Source organism: Dermacentor albipictus, chromosome 5, assembly GCF_038994185.2.
Source record: "Dermacentor albipictus isolate Rhodes 1998 colony chromosome 5, USDA_Dalb.pri_finalv2, whole genome shotgun sequence".
Lineage (NCBI taxonomy): Eukaryota > Metazoa > Arthropoda > Arachnida > Ixodida > Ixodidae > Dermacentor > Dermacentor albipictus.
Genome location: NC_091825.1, coordinates 96,731,713 through 96,747,912, shown reverse-complemented (window position 1 = coordinate 96,747,912; position 16,200 = coordinate 96,731,713). Strand labels below are relative to the sequence as shown.

Genomic DNA, 16,200 nt, shown 5'->3' with positions numbered 1-16,200 from the left:
TTGTTAAACATAGGCATGATGCGATGGTTAAACGATTTCTTAGGCGTTGATTTTTCTCCACAGAGAGATGTATACTAAGAGGACTCGAGGTAGTAATCTGATGAGCAATTACGCAAATTAGGCGCATCAGCTTCTAACTAAGAAAACCAGACCACCTATTACAATGTGAAATATGAAAGCCCGTCATCCGAGGTGTTCGCAAACGTTTCGTGACATGCAAGAAGTAGAATCTGTTAATTTTTACAGCTTAATTAACAGTCCACGAGTACACACAGAAAATGAAAAATGCATAAACACTGGCGTTGGCGAAAAACACATCGCGTCACTATTTACGAATAAACGCTGTAGAGCCTTGAGGGCTACTAATCTCTACTGGGGCACGCTCGGAGTCCAAGCGCTTTTTGCACAGAGTAGGGCTGCCTATCTAAAGGGCTCAGACGAACGCGAAAGATTTCTCGCTGCTGGCGATGCTATGGGCATTAAATGAGACAATGCTCAACAGAACTTTCCTTCGTGCTTTATTGTGGACACGGTGATACTGTCCTTTTCTTTGCATGATATACGAAGAAAGGCTACCTCGAGACGTATGTGGTGTAGGAGCGCTTTACGTATAGCGTGTGGTCGATCGTGAGGTTTACAGCTCTGGAAAAAACTTAGTGGCACGGGTTCTATGTACAGAACAGCCTAACACTGGACAACTCTGACATGAGAGATACGTTTATCGATTAACAAAAGCGATAACCTTAAAAATGGCCTAACCATGAAAATTGCAACCTTTTGAAAATAACGCGCGTTGTCGCAATTATAGACTTTGAGCTGGGGGGTTTCTCGCCTCTCCCTGAGGAATTTCAAGAGCGTTAATGGCCCTACACTTCCGGTCTGCGACGAAGCGGCTATGGCTCGGCTACTGTTTACAAACTAACGAAATAAAAAAAGAAAAAAAATATGCGACTTAATGACTCCTGCCGGAATACTGTCTTTGATCCTGTGTGGAATGAGCAAGAGTGGCCGTTCGCCGAGGTGTCCTCCTTGCACGGGAAAAAAGCAGCAGAGGCCGCACGTGCCTTCATTCAGGCGCTAATGCCGAGGTTAGTCCGACACGTTTTGCGACCAACGAGGCCACCTTCCTTTTAATGAGATGGGCACTGCAGTCCTACAGTGAACCGGTTTTTGTTTGTGAGCAAAACGTACTTAAGTTAACGTCACGCTCATTGCGCCACTTTTCGTGGCAGAACGGAAAGGAGATGCAGAGGCAAGATCTGAAAAGTGGAGAGTCGAACATCTAAATCTATATGGAGTGCAAATGGTCAGGAACGTGAGACAATTCCGGTCAACTTTACTAGTAGTGTGCCGCAGATGGAGTATTAAAGGCCGGATGCCAATGCAAAGCTCGCAGACAAATCTGTACAGACGTTTAGCCCGTAACTGTGTGCACTGCTCATCTCCCTGGATGGCTCGTTGCCATTTCCTGAGTGCGTTTTGTTTTAGCATAAGTTAGGCATAAAACCTAGACCTGCCAGTGACGTTTAGTCACTACGGCGATAAAGAATATTCTTCGACAGCGCGTGTGTAGATCTGCGCGTGTGCAGACAGCTAGTGCTATTTCTCGCCCTGTTTTTCCTTCACGCACTTATTTACTGCTTTCCCCGTTGCAGAGTAGCAAAGTGCGTGTGAGTCCGCTCAGCTTCGCTGTCTATATTTTTTTTTGCTCTCCCGCACACAGGAAGAATATTCAATGCTTCTTGGCTCGGTATAGCTCGAAGGCTAATTTGCGCTTGAAAACATCCCTGTTTTTAATAAGTTCCCGCTGTTCCTCTAAATGCCTTCGAACCTACCTGTTTTGAGAAGCCTAACACAAATTCTGGATCAAGCTAAACAGAACGGAGACAAGGCCCCGTCGTAATTATACAACTACGGCCTATTAAATTAACGGAACCAGTTTTCGGCGTTCTTCGGTCAGCGCGTGTCGCTTCCACCGAAAAATAAATATTTCAAGACGCAGAACCTTGCGTGCAGAAGTATATAGAAACAAAAATCGAAAACGTAAGGCTATCCTATCGTAGTGCTTGTGGGCTACAGTGGACGAGGCTTTCGTCAGTGTCTCCAGGCGGCGCGAGACGTCAGGCGCTGATATTATCCTCGCGATTAGTAGCCACTTATACCGTCTCCCACCGTTAGGTGGAGCACGTGGCCCCAGACCAGTTCCCGTATTAGCGGCACGCGCACGTTTCCGCTTCACCGCATGGCATCTTTCTCCATTGCTGCCACCCCGCACACTGCAAGAAACGGGCTCACCCCAACGCAGAGTGCGAAGGAAGTGATAACATAGACTAACGCGACGTACGCTCCTAAGCCGCCTAGCCGGCACCTACGCATAGCCCAAATAGATGAGACGAACACGCGCCCTCGCGCTTCAAGGCGCCCCGCTACAAGCGCAAGAGCGAACGATCCTCAATTAAGAGTACTCGACACCGAATGTGCGGTAGAAGGTTCCATTCCAAATGACGTCCTGTCTAACTTTTTTTTTCCTCATCTTCGGGGCATCGTTATATCACTTTCCCCCAGGGCTGAACATCACCTCCCATTTGCTTCCTCGAGTCTCCTCGGAAGCGCACCCAACGTGTTTGCATAACTTCTCGCGGACACCTAGAGACGTGTGGGTGCCCCTCATGCTGTCTGGTTGTCCATCGGCGATTAGTCCAGTCGGCCGGTGAGCGCCAGGGACTTGGCTAGGCTTGAGTTGACTGGTAGCCAAGCGCATTCAACGTGGCGCGCAACGACGGGGAGCCGCCTACCACGCATCGTCGGTCTTCGCCCAATTGGAGCGCAATTATGCGTACGCTAGAAGCCGCCATATCCAGCTCACTTTAGGTCCACCGGCGCCTCGTCTAATTAGAGACCATCTTTTCGTCTCTGGCCACAGGGAGTCGAACGGAAAAGTACACATGGGAGGCGCAAAGACACAACGAGAGGAGTAGGGGAAAAAACAACACATAAACGAAATGTAAGTGCCGACGCTTCCTGCGTCCTCAGCGGTTACCCTGAAATGTCCCCGCAATTGCAGGGTTGGACACTCATGTAACGGCGAAGCCAAAGCCGCATGCTAGCTCCAGCAGCAGCAGCTATACGGAGCTGAGTGTGCAGGTGATTTAACGCCTTCCGACGTTATAACGCGTTGTTTCTTTTATTTTCTGATTTACATTTTTCTTACTAACGACTGCATGCTCTAAGCCTGGCCGTGTCGAAGGTAACTTCTCTGCACTGTCTCGACAGATTTTCTCATGACGCAGATCTAGTTCCCTGGAAATCGATGTTTCTGCGTGACAATGCACCTCTGGCTACATATGCTTTGGAAATTAAACGCTGCCTTGTTCTCACCGCTGTGTCACAAACCTTGATGTGATGATCACGACCAACGCTTAGTTCTACGTTGCCGTCGTCCTATGATCACAAGAGAGATAATCGGGGAAGACCATCACACACGAAAGTGTGAAGGTGGCAGTTAGCCAGGAATTCTACGCACTGCTCTTCGGGCTAATTTCTAAGGCTTGATGCTTCCCAACTGCACGCTACCAATTACCATCACCTTGCTACGGTCAACACCTGATAGCATTACGGCTGTGGCGGTTTCGTGACTGTGACTACATCCTGCGTGTTTCTGTTCTGCGACCATGCATACCGGAACTCAGTATGCGTTATGAATGTTCATGTATACTGTCAACACGAGCCCTCCATTCACTTATCTGTGTCATCTACTTTATCTTTAATCTATTCGTATAATTTCCCAACGGCAGCGTTTCGGTTAGTTCGTCAAGCTGCTGTGGCGGCCTGTCATAGGTATCGTGATTAATGGTTGTCCAGGCCTGAGTCCCCATTAATAAGGCAATAAATTTTGCCAGATCCTGTGAGCCCCCAAGCTTTTAGAAAGACAACAAGCAGGTGAATTGAAAGCTAGCCACATATCATCTTCACACGAACATCTTAATCAGGGCCGGAATAGCCTATGGGCTAAACTGGCTGCAGCCTGGGGTTCCCGACTGCCAGGAGCTTCTACAAAAATGTTTTCTTGACATGCCCCTACACAATTTCGAAGGGCCCTTCACCGGGACCCCGTCCCAAATTTTAGTTATGCAATGTAAATGTAAGACCTGGTCTAGGTAGTGCTCTGCAAGAATAATAATTTAAAGATGGTTTGTTAGTCGCCGACACATAAGCAAATAATCTGGGGTGCGAGGAGGCGACCTGCCCTTCGTACACAGAGGCTATCTTCCTTTGCTCGACCAGCGCCTGCAAACAACCTTCCTTTCTTGCGTTCTGCCATACGAGAGACGAGGATTTTCACCTAAAAACAAATGCGCCTTCTTGTATTCGCCTAGGCTGCATGCCACACGTGCAGATCAATTTAAATTGTGCATGCATAACAAAAATAGCTGTTGCTTTACAACACGCGCTTCTCTTATTCCTGAATAACGGAAATGTAGCAGTTCGTGAATTGTTGAATAACTTCGATTAAGCATAGGCCACGTCCCCGTTAGACAATAAGCATTAGACGCCAACCAAGCATAAGCAAAGAAACACGGTTTCTCAAAGCAGAAGCGTTTCAAACGTTTTATCGAGATTCAAGATGCGCTCGTATGTATAAATTGACAGGCATGTAACCTTTTGTGGGCTAATAAACTAGAAAACAGGGCGCTAAACTTGCAACAACTTAAATATACGGAATCTTAACTGATCACTGTCACCGTCGTCCGCATCATGATCATCATCATCATTATCATCACTGGACTCCCGAGGCAAATTTAGCCCTGCTTCCAAATTTCTTAGACTGGCACTGATAGCAACTGTCTCCAAGTCAAAATATTGTGCTGCCGGAGTTATATACAGATGGTTCAACTAGCTCACGCATGGCAGAACCACCGCTGATTCGTCTGCCCTGAAAGTAGACCATTATTCGCCCTGCCGCGAAAACTCTGCAACTGCCCCAACCTCGGATGAATTCCGGAAGATCTGGTAAGCCTTGACACATCTGCTCATCATGCTACAGGAAGACGCGGTCACCCTTTTTGATTGTGTGACTGTATTATTGTAACTTCAAGGTGTCTTAGCTACTTGGTAAAAGAGATGGCCAGACATTAAATATATTTCACCCCGTAATTTTTGCCACTGTCCAACCTGCGAAAAATCACGCCGTTGTGGTCGTTGCACCGTCATCGTACGTTCGTAGGCGTTCCTCGAAGCAGTCGCAGTCTAAAATTTTTTTCTCGTCATCTTGAAGTAGTGGATTCGCCAGAGCCTCCAGCAAGTTCCATCGTCTACTTAAATTTCGTAATAAGCAAATACGCCGCTAGATAAGTGCCTAGTGGTGAAGCCATAAGCTCTCAAGTAGCACATCAGAAGAGTGTGTTGCAAAGCACCGTTAAGGGCGCTTTGTCACCATGTTTTGGTGCAACTTGGTGTCAAGTGGAATAGCGTATAGCGACATAACTCGCCGATTCTTTGATCAGGCGCATCGACTGCCTGCACTCCTGCGAAGCTATATACGAGCATTCCTGCCATACAACACAAATGAAGAGAGAAAAGGCCTAGTTTGGTGTGCGGCAGTGTTCACGATAGAAGAAACAATAATTAACAAGTAGAAATGTTCGCGCGTAGGTAGTGATGCACCGTAATCCTGAGCACAATTTCATGTAGAACAGTTTGGAACTCAGAAAATTGTCCTTACATGTGCTTTGGTAGTTCTGGTTTCACTGCGCGAGGTCCGACCGGCACAAAAAGGACCACTTTTCTGCGCAATGGCTGTAAGAAGGAAACCCACTGATTAATTTACTCGGCTAAACCAACCTTGTGTCTCTTAGATGGTGGCGGTAGTGCATTATTGTTCATGATTACGCAGACGACGATGCGATTGAACAAACCATTAAGTATGTATTAATTATGAAAATAACTATTCACGCGTATTAATCGCAAGAAACGTCCCTTCAATTTGTATGGTCCGAATAGTGGTAGTCTTAAATACAGGTCACGCACTACAAATAGGGAGGCACAGTGTCCACATCTCGAGAATGCACTGCATTAATATCTTAAAAAACACAAACAGCTAAAGAAATGATAACTAAAACAAAAAAATAAATGTGAAGATAAAATAACGTGAAGTTATTACACTGCGTGAAGTTATTACACCTTACACTGCCGGAAAATCGATGAAAGTATGACACTGGCAGTCGCGAGGCGAGACCAGCCTCGTGCCAGCCATGCAACATTTTTTCCAAAAGTAATTTCAGGCATCTGACACCTCAACCATTGCAAAATGTGTGGCCTTCATTGTCCCAGCCACCCCAGCAACGCGGAAAGAGATAAGATTTACTCTCGAGGTACACATCATAGGCAACGAAAACAGTATGTGTTCGTCGGCACTTTCCATCAAACTACGCACTGCGAACAGGTCGTCATTGGCTAACTTTATTTTCTCGAGTATTTCAAGAGTAAACAAGAGCCAAGGAGCAGACGGCGCAGCATTGATATGCACCTGTTCGCAGTCCCTGTATTACGGAATCGTTTGTAGGGGCGTCGACGATTTGATTATCGCTTTACACACAAAATGTGTGCCACCATGAACGAATATGGAAAAAACGTCGTGCTCCAGCGAACTCGCATCATCCACATCAGCATGTTCATCCCCCGGGAGGCTCAATTATGAAGGAATTCCCTGAGGCAGTTGGGAGAGTCGGCTTACATTCACTTATATTGTTGGACGATACGGACATAAGCACAGGACAAGACGGAGCCAGCCATCTGTTCTTATTTTGCGTGTTTACATCCCCGTTGTGCTACAAACGAAATTTATCTATACTGAAACAACGATCAGCAGTGAGAATGCTGGATGGACTCGTTGACAAGTGTTGATTATTTCCCCATGAAGTAACATGGAGCCAAAACACATCGAAGTTCCTCTAATGCAAATTATCACAGCTGAAACCAGCCTGGACGGATAGCGTTGGACAGATGTGTTAAAGGGATTCTAAACAAAAAATGACTTGCGCTGCGTTAGTAAATTACCCTTTTGCAATACCAAAAAGAAAGGAAAGAGAGAAGGAATGATCAACGTGAAAAAAGGCTTTCAGTTAGGCAAAGAAGGCGCAAAAATGAAAGGCGCGTAGAGACGCCGCCTCGAAGTTACCGCTCCAGCTTGCCGCGACGTCATGAATTTCGACGGTGTCTGCTCCGATTTAGTTATATTTTTTTTTATCGGTGAAGAAAGATTACATTGAATTCTAAAAAAAGGAATATCAAAGGCTGAACTTAGAAAGTTTTAAGAAGTGTTAGTGAGTCAGAACGACCCAAATGCGAAAATTTACTTTAGTAACAGGGACGGTCGTGCAGGCGTGCTGGGGCTTGGGTTACGGCGAGAAAGAAAAGAGTAGAAAAAATGTACCTTCATTTTTTTTTGTTAATTTGCGAGTTACCACGAAATCAACAACAAAAATAAAGTTGCCATATAATAAGCTGACTTTTACACTGAGTTTTTTTTTTTTTCGCTATAGCGAGGCGGCTTGGACGACAGCGTGTATAATGACGGTCTTCTCCCGGGCCAAAACAGTGCACGGCAGTTGTGGCAATCGTGTATGCAAATGATGGCCGAACCGTCAGTGTATACTTCCAAGAACACAAGTTTTCAATGGATTCTGACACAAAGCTGGTTTGGTAGCTGGTGTGATATATAGGTACAAATATCTGGAACCCACCTTCAACTTGTCTTCTTGCTGCCTTTCTAGACGATTCTCCGTTTCACAGAAAGTGGGAAAACGTGCAAGGTGATTAGCCGAGACTCAAGCCGAGCCAGCACGAGAACTGGCTGGGAACGGATCAAACTGCGAGATGCTTTAACACGTTCATAATTACCAACGTCAGCTGTTTACGCAAGATACACAGAAGGCACAGCCAAGCGAGCTGACGGACGCTGGAAGTAACAAGCAAACATTAGAGCCTAAGTGAGATGGAGCATCAGGACACAGATGCTTCCAAAGCCCTTCGCCTGATCCCGCAGTTAACAGCCCGGCATTACGAACCACAAGCTAGCGCCGAACTGCTACTCTGTTCAGAAGATCAATCATTCGCGATTACCACAATAAAAAGCCTATACTTTCCCAAGTAGAACTTATCAATCAAGAAGGCGGCGCGCACAAAGAAGTACACAGACAAGATAAGAAAGCGGAGTTTCTGAAGCTCGTGGGAGCGCATTTTAAAGGCAAACTTAATAAGTCGTAAAAGCGTAAAGAACAGACCGACTTGGCGCGGGCATCTCCTTTACTTCTTAGCTGTCGAGAAGCAGCGATAACAAATCACTTCGCGTTCTCTCCTAGAGCGCGAACTCTCTGTAGTCATGTCATCCATCAGGCGTTGCGCCGCACACTTTTGCTCGTGAATCATCCATCCATTCTTTGTGGCTTTAGAACACACAGAAAGAACGTGCACACGAACACTATCCGTGACGTGCTGGAGGAGATGCAGATTACCATGACATCTGGGCGAGCTGCGTGTCTTCAACATCAAGGCTTCTTCTTTCCTCACTCTTAGCTGTTTCCTGAATACTCGAGCAGAACTAGTGCAGCGACGTGTACAACACGCCGGCGAAGTATAACATCACACTCGCCTTTGTCTGCGAAATGATGCAAAGGTCGTGGCAGTCCGCGTAGCAAAGGTCATGACCGAGTTACTACTACACGTTATCGGAGGCCGGTCAGACAATGCAAGCACGACACCACTGCATGACCGGCCAGAAAAAAAGCAGAGGTGCGGGGGGGGGGGGGGGGGGGGGGAGGGAGACGAGAAAAAGAAGGACAATGAAATAGGGAGCAGCACTGCACGTGGAGGCGACGAGGTTCACCACGATTCCGACCCCCGCTGCTCGCGTCGGCCCCGGGTCACGCGTCCCGCAGGAAGCACGTCGAAACCGCGCGGAGCGTCCAGACCGCCAACAGAAGCGCAAACGGGCGGAACGCGAGCGCAATCGTCATGCGCGTGGCGTGGCCACCGCTGATCCCGAAGCTTATACTGCGGCCTCCGCGTGCCGCCGCCTCCCAGACCGCCCTAGCCGCCGCAATCTACACTCCGTGCACCCAATGGCGCGCGCGGAGGACTCGTTGGGGGCATGCGAGGCCGGCAAGGACCCCCTTGCCTTGGAATCTTCCCCCCTCCATTCTTTTTCGGTTACTTTATCGCTTTCTTGCTTCTGAACCACCGGTGAGAGAATACTCGGCAGGCCCCTCGCCGACGACCGATATCCAAGCGTCCGGCGTGCATACGCGAGGACGGTGTGCGATGTGTAACGAGTGCGAGAAGAAACCCGCCGGCAGGGAAGCCTCAAGGCGCGCGCGCACCCATGCCTTCGCGAGCGCCGTCATCGCCACCGCTCTCTATACGGTCTGCCGTGCTTGTCGGGTTTGTCACGCGCTCCCGACGGCCGGTCAGCCTCGGTCATGCATCAATCGGGCCAAGGGGCGAGCCCCTCCACCCTCTCCCGTTGTCTCCTACGAGGGAGAAAACGGTGGGTCCCACGCGAGTGCACCGAAAGCCCCCGCTCGCGTTTTTATTTTCCTCGGAAGCAGCGATGAACGCCGATCGAAATGACGACGTGCGAAGACGGGGCGGCTGAGCGCCGAAGCCGGCTGACAAGACCGACTCGCCTGACCGCCGACGGGCCTCGTGAGGACGCGCTCGCTTCCACATCGCCTCACGGAGGGCTTACAGCTACTCCCGCATCCACCGCCGTCTTCCTTGCGGCTGTTGTTCGCGCCAGCCAGGCCGCATCTCTGTTCTTGCTGCTCTATCTGTTCCCACGCGGCGCGGCGAGTGTTGTTTCTATTATTCCGGCGGTGTCACCGACAAGCCCTCCGATGCGGCCCGAGCGATCTGCATAATTCGCCAGCGTCGTCTTCGGCACTCGCCGACGGAATACTTCGGCTGCCTTCCTGACGCGATCCCTACTCGTGAGTGTGTGCTGCCGTGAGAGCCGCCTTCCGATTGTGGATCGCCGCACTGTCGTCGTTTGTGCGTTCGTGCGGGTGAGAGCCTCCGCGCGTCCGATTGTGCCCGCGGAGAGCCTATCAAAAGCGACGCGATCGATGTTGTCCGCAGTCGGCATAGGCCCCCCGCATTCGTGAGACCGCGATATTGCCGCTGCCGTGTTGTATCTCCGGGTGCAAGGAGCGCTGCGGGTTGGTCATATGCATACGCGTGGTCGTATTTCCTGCTTTCTTGCTGCGCTCTGTCCAACGAGGAACGGTGTCAAAGCTGGTGTCACTGCTCGCCGCCGTTGTCGCCTCGCGCAAGCCTCGTGCTGCACTCTGGAAGCTGCTAGCAGAGCTGTCATAGTCCTCCGAGGTTTCCCCACGGGAGCTGCTCGCCGATGACATCAAAGCAGTGTTGTCCGTGCTTCGCCGAGCAACGTGTGGAATGTGGTGTGGTGAACTTTGCGAATGTGTGCGTGCGTTTACAGCCGCGTCACCGCTTGCTAACACAGTGGACAAGCCGGATTTCTTGTTTAATAACGGGCGTTTGCGTGTGTGTCACAGGCTAAGTGTTATAATTATGTAAAGTTTTAATATCAATGCGAAAATCAGTGACGTCTTTACTCAAAGATCGACTCACGTGGCTACTACACGCTTGCATCGACTTCTTCGTACACGTTGTATTGGTGCTTTTATCCGTCCACCTGCGCTTTGTGGAACACCTACTATCGCTGTGTATTTTACCATTAATGATCGACAACGTCAGCGACTATATGTGCACCCTTCATATATGAGGATGGCCAAGTAAGCGTTTCCTGTTCACGTGCAATATGCCCCTGAAGCACCAAGTTACTGGCGGCCCTATACAATAGGAGGTGACAAAGCTGGCACAAGCAGTTGTTTGAAACTTCGCACGGTTCGATATAACGACATTCGAATTCCGACAGAGAGGGTTCGTGTTCAAATATGGTAATGTTCCCAGAAAAAAAAAACTCGTCATATTGCTCAAGTAGTACAGCACAGGAATTTCTTTGAGCCTCCTCCTACAAGGCTGACCGAAATGACTGATGCAAGGGGCACCACTACGTAGTAGCCGTACACTATTTGCTAAAGCTAGCATAGCTAAGCGAATGTCTCGGTCATACATACGCGTCATATGTTTCAGTAATGAAAATAGTCTTTTCTGTGATGTCAATCTCCAAGGATCGTAGCAGACACGACCGCGAATATACATAAAGCCGTAATGGCGACTGCCGTCGATGTCATGAGAGAGGACCTGTGCCGCAACAGTAGTGCTGGGTCCACCGATCGTAGCATCTTGACGTCATCGCCGGACTTTCTGTCTCCCCACCACGATCGCCGGCACTTCTGTCAGTCCCCGCTCAGCGAGAAGACCCGATCCAAGTCCCTGGTGGTACCTCCCGTGTCAGCGAGGTTGTCCGTAGAGGAGCACGAAGAGAAGGGCGACTGTGATTCACTGTGTCCCGACGGACACCGGCTGTCCTGTCCCCACAGGAGAAGGCGCCACGGCGAAGCGTCGTCGCGGACACCCAGACTCCGTCGAGCCCGCAGTGTCTCGGTGCTTGTGGGACCCAACGGCCAGGTGTGGACCCAAGCGAGCGACGAGAGATGTCCGGTGCCGGCGGGTCGCCAGCAGACCGCCGTCTCTATCGCCATGGACGAGCGCCTGATCGCCACCATTACTCAGCACTACTACCCCGAGGGCAGCTGGGGCTGGTGGATATGCCTGTGCGCGTTCCTGGTGCAGTTCCTCTTGGGAGGCCTGCAGGGTGGCTGCGGACTGCTAATCGGACGCATCACCCGACGCTACGGCACGCCTCCTATGCCTTCAGGTAAACCACGCAGATCGTTACTACATATAGTAGCGTTCGCTGAATGTGCGAGTCACTGCACCGTACTTGGTGTTAATCGCGTCTCCTGCAAGGGATGTTCACACAACTAATGATTTCGTCTGTTACATTTTGTTGGTTCCTTTTTTCTGGTATTGCATATTGTGCCCAGTGCTCGTGATTATTGCGCTATACAGTGGCTCCTGTAGAGAATTCAGTAATTGTACGAAGTTGAATGACGTGTATTGAAGGGTGCAGCCACCGCAGTTGCAGGGTTAGCTTGGCACAAGCCATAGAAGTCATACGTGACTCTACCCTAAGTCATAAGACCTTGCAGGCGGTAGAGTCAGCTGCCTTCCTATCCGACAATATTTCCGCAATTTGTCTTCCATTGTGTAAATACGCTTGAACATGCTTAAATCAATAGAATTCTCTTGATTCACTGATTCTCGCGTTCTAGCCCAGCTTAAGCTGAGCCAGAACGCGCACCGACGTACCTTGACGTTCCACTAAGAACTCTATAGTTAGCTTTTGTCGGCTCATTTTTCATTTTCTTTTCTTTGTGCGTGCGTGTGTGTGTGTGTTTGTATGTGTGCGTGCGTGCTTGCGCGCGCACTGTTTCAAGCGAGGGGGGAACGTACAGCATTTTACGCTCTTACGCACTATAGAGGATCGTCTCGCTTCTTCTTTACATGTCTAGTGCAGCGTTTGTCTGACATTTGAGCCCTCGCGCTAGAGCTAAACCTTATCCAGACGCCGGTCATTGCACCGAAGGAGCATACCTGGAAGTCAGCAGTAAACTTGCGTCAGTGGCAATAAAAATACTTCTATTCCCGTCATGCAGTAGCGTAACCGACACTGCGTGTCGACTTCCAGCAAAAAAGGAATAGGATTTTTTATACCTAACTAGAAGCTACGTTTCAGATATACCTGTTGACACACATAATCGCGAGGAACCAGTCTTTACGACGTAGTTCATCGAGGTCCATAAACGGGCGGCCATAAACAAATGGATCCGGTTTGCAGGGAATCTTATACTTGGATGGCGCCGTTCTTTATGGCGATGGACGCTGCGCAGATGACGGTTATCAAACGGAGGTCTACTAGTTCCGCGCTGAGCTCCTTGCCTCGAAAGACGACTAAGCAGACAGAGGTAATGCAAAGCGGGAGCACTCAATATAGGCCAGTACTAGAAAGAAAAAAAATACGGAGAGAGGCGCGCTTTGCGCTCCTAGAACTCCTGAAAGTCAGTCATACAGCGACGGAAGAAATAAAAGCGTGTAAAACAAAGGTAAAAACAATGCGCCTTTACAGTATGCTGCCGTTCAGCCTGTAGGTTCTAACGCTTGAAAGCGAACCGGGATGGGTTTGTTGCTATGACCCTCACGCTTGAATTATTTCATTCTTTCTACGCTATAGCGGTCTATCGAGCCCGCTTATGTTTAGAACGTTTAGTGAAGCAAAGAAATGTTCGAAATTAAATGCTACAGCATGTAGTGTCAGCATACTGGTAATGATTGAATCTTGCTGCAGATTTCACGTGTCGGGCGCATTACACAAATTGCCGTTACATTTAATTCGTCTTACAATTTCATTACCAGCTTGGCAAGAGTCTGACTGTTGTAGTACAGAGCTTCATATATTTTTCGCATCGCATTCGCAGTAGCATGCAACATCTGTCCAAATATATGCAGAATTAACGCGGTAGACACGTGAAATTGATGCGCGTAGAAAGAGTGCACGGGAAAACACTGTCGCGCTCAGCATGATCTAAACTTTCCAGTATGTTCAACACATGACGCCCATATGAGCCACCTATGGTTATGCTTGACGTGCTAAGTGCGAGCAAATGGCATTTCACCATTATCCAGTGCGCCTATGATGCGCTGAGGAACTAGCATCAAAATAATATAGACGCGGATTTTATGTTGCACGAAGTAGGTTGAAATGCTTCTGCAAACAAATTCTCTCGTGTCTCTGACCGAGTGCAAGGACTAGCTTTTATCCGAACCACTACGTCTTTTACCGCCACCTCCCCTTCATTTGCTTCCTTCCTTCCTTACATAATATCGTTCTTTCTTTCTTCTGTTTTTCCCCTTTATTTTATGGTTATTTTTCTTTTCTTTCTTCCTTACTTCCTTTTCCCTTTCTTTCGCACTTTCCTTATTACTTTCGTTTCTTCCTTTCTTCCGTCTTTCTTTCCGCATTACTACCTTGTTTTCTTCTTTTCGTCATCATCGTCATCATCCACCCGAATGTAGTAGGAAGCTACAAAGGAAACCTATACGGGTTTCTCAGAAAGAAAGCTTCGCAGTTGAAATTCGTCCTGGTTCGGGAGTCGAATCCGGGACCAAAGTCTTCGCGGGGCGGTTACTGTCTCTACGTTGCGGGATTTTGCAGAACTGCTTAGTCATATCCAGTATTCCTGAGCTTCGAGTTGTCGATTAATCGCGCTGTGATATGCTAGCACATTTTCTTTAGCACACATCTGCTGGCACATTTTAACGCGACAACGTTAAGGGTCCCGTGTAGCAGAAAATCCGGTGTCGTAGTCGGCATCCAGCGCCGTCGTCTCCGTGAGCGAAAATTGCCGTATATATTTAGGTATATGTATACGCCACGCTTTGCTATATGACGTGCGGAATATGTGGGTTATATTGCTATGCCATTCTATCACTAAAGTTGCTCATACCTTGTCTCACATTCTTGACAAGGTTATTCCTCGGAATTTTGAGAATGACAGCCCATATACAGATGTCCTTAAACAAAACACCGACAGCTCATGCCTTTGATGTTGAATCTTCTCAGAGTGAAATACTCAAAGTGCGAAACAATAACAGAAACCTCAAAATGACGCAATTTCTTTATTTTTTGGCACGGTTGTGCGCTACCTCCAGGATTGGCCCACGCAAGAACCCGCGTTTCTACGAGAAAGCTCGCCTTCGTGCATAGTGTTCGACCCGTCAGCGTTTTCCGGTAAATATTACGGTTACAGAAGCTGCAGCTGCCGAGAAGCGTGAGAAGCAGTCAGGGATCTTTGAATGCCACCGCGTTCCACTCTTAACGGCGAAGCTTAAGCGTCCTTCAAATGTTTCCTTTATAATTACCACTGATAAGCTGTACACCAATGCAAATGCCAATAGATCCAGCACTCTGATGTAGCACCACGGCCTCAATGGCGTCTCCAATACATCAAGCATCTCAGCACTAAAAGGCCAAATAAACTTACACCCTCTAGCCTCGCGCCATAGAATAGCACGTCTTAACCGCGTTCATAATTTTTTTTCATTATTTGCCTTTGTGACAACCCGTACATAAAAAGAGCACATCGCATTGCCCGCACTAGTCACTCTAACACAGTATATATCCCCCACAAGCCCATACCGTCAGTTTTGAGCAATCATTTTTTTCTGCGCAACAACACGAGACTGGAATGGCCTGCCCGCATAAGTTACCACTATCATTGACCCACTTGCATTCAAGCGACTCATCGAAAATATCCCTTTGTAATTTGTAGTATCTATCCTTGTCACTAACCCCCCACTCCCTTATGGTCTCAACAAGAGACCTTTGAGGAAATAAATAAACAAAATTAAATAAATACCATTCGCTGCACACCGCAGGCAGAAATCAGCCAGAGTCAGCTGGCTCTTTCGGTGAACATTTTTGACACTCTTCTTTTTTTGAATAGGGTCTTTAGAAAATTTCTACAAACACTATATCGGCATCGCGGACATTCTTATAGCGATGCATGATACCAACGTGGGAGGCCGCAGGCAATTCCAGTCTCATCAACGATGTCCACTCTCAGCGCTGCTATTTTAATGGCCACGTTCGCTTCGCGTCCGCAGAATGTCAGGGAGCTGTCCACCCGAAAAGGGGGAAAAAATGTGATGGATGAAGACTGAAAGTAACAGATGCAAAACAAAGACAGAAAGAGAGAGAGAGAAAGAAGAAGAAGGCTGCACGCTAAGTGAAGCAAGTGATGAGCCTTCACGAAAACTGCAGCAGACGCAGAGATCGTGAAGAAGAAGAAGAAAAAAATGCTACAGTGGCTGCGGCGGCCTGGAAGCGTTCGTTATAGCCCTGCATTGCTACATGGCCAAGTCGATGAGGGCGTTTTGTTTTTATCAAGTGGTCCAATTTCGAACCGCATCGCCAACGTCATTCCGTATAGGCGGCACGCGTTTTCGTCTGTTGGATATCAAGCGCTGTAAGGTTGTTTAATATAAGATGACGCGAAGGGAAACTCACAGAAAAACCACAGCTGAATGATGTCGCGAGCTAATGGAGTGTTCTGAGTTAGGGGTTTTTTTTCTGTTTTGCTCGGACACTTTCGGCAC

At 48.3% G+C, this 16,200-nt stretch overlaps 3 protein-coding genes across 4 annotated transcripts in view; 2 read left to right on the top strand and 1 right to left on the bottom strand.

Moving 5' to 3' along the window:
* Window positions 1-16,200, bottom strand: part of LOC135917243 (hepatocyte growth factor receptor-like) — a 594,900-nt gene that overhangs the window by 158,421 nt on the left and 420,279 nt on the right. The gene's annotated exons all lie outside the window — the stretch shown is intronic.
* The window catches only part of LOC139059963 (monocarboxylate transporter 10-like), a 273,923-nt gene that overhangs the window by 29,490 nt on the left and 228,233 nt on the right, over window positions 1-16,200 (top strand). The gene's annotated exons all lie outside the window — the stretch shown is intronic.
* LOC139059967 (uncharacterized) lies at window positions 11,093-12,951 on the top strand. The gene is made up of 2 exons (XM_070538632.1): window positions 11,093-11,860; window positions 12,884-12,951. Exons 1-2 carry the CDS (start codon window positions 11,251-11,253, stop codon window positions 12,937-12,939), a joined length of 666 nt encoding a protein of 221 aa, XP_070394733.1. The 5' UTR covers window positions 11,093-11,250; the 3' UTR covers window positions 12,940-12,951.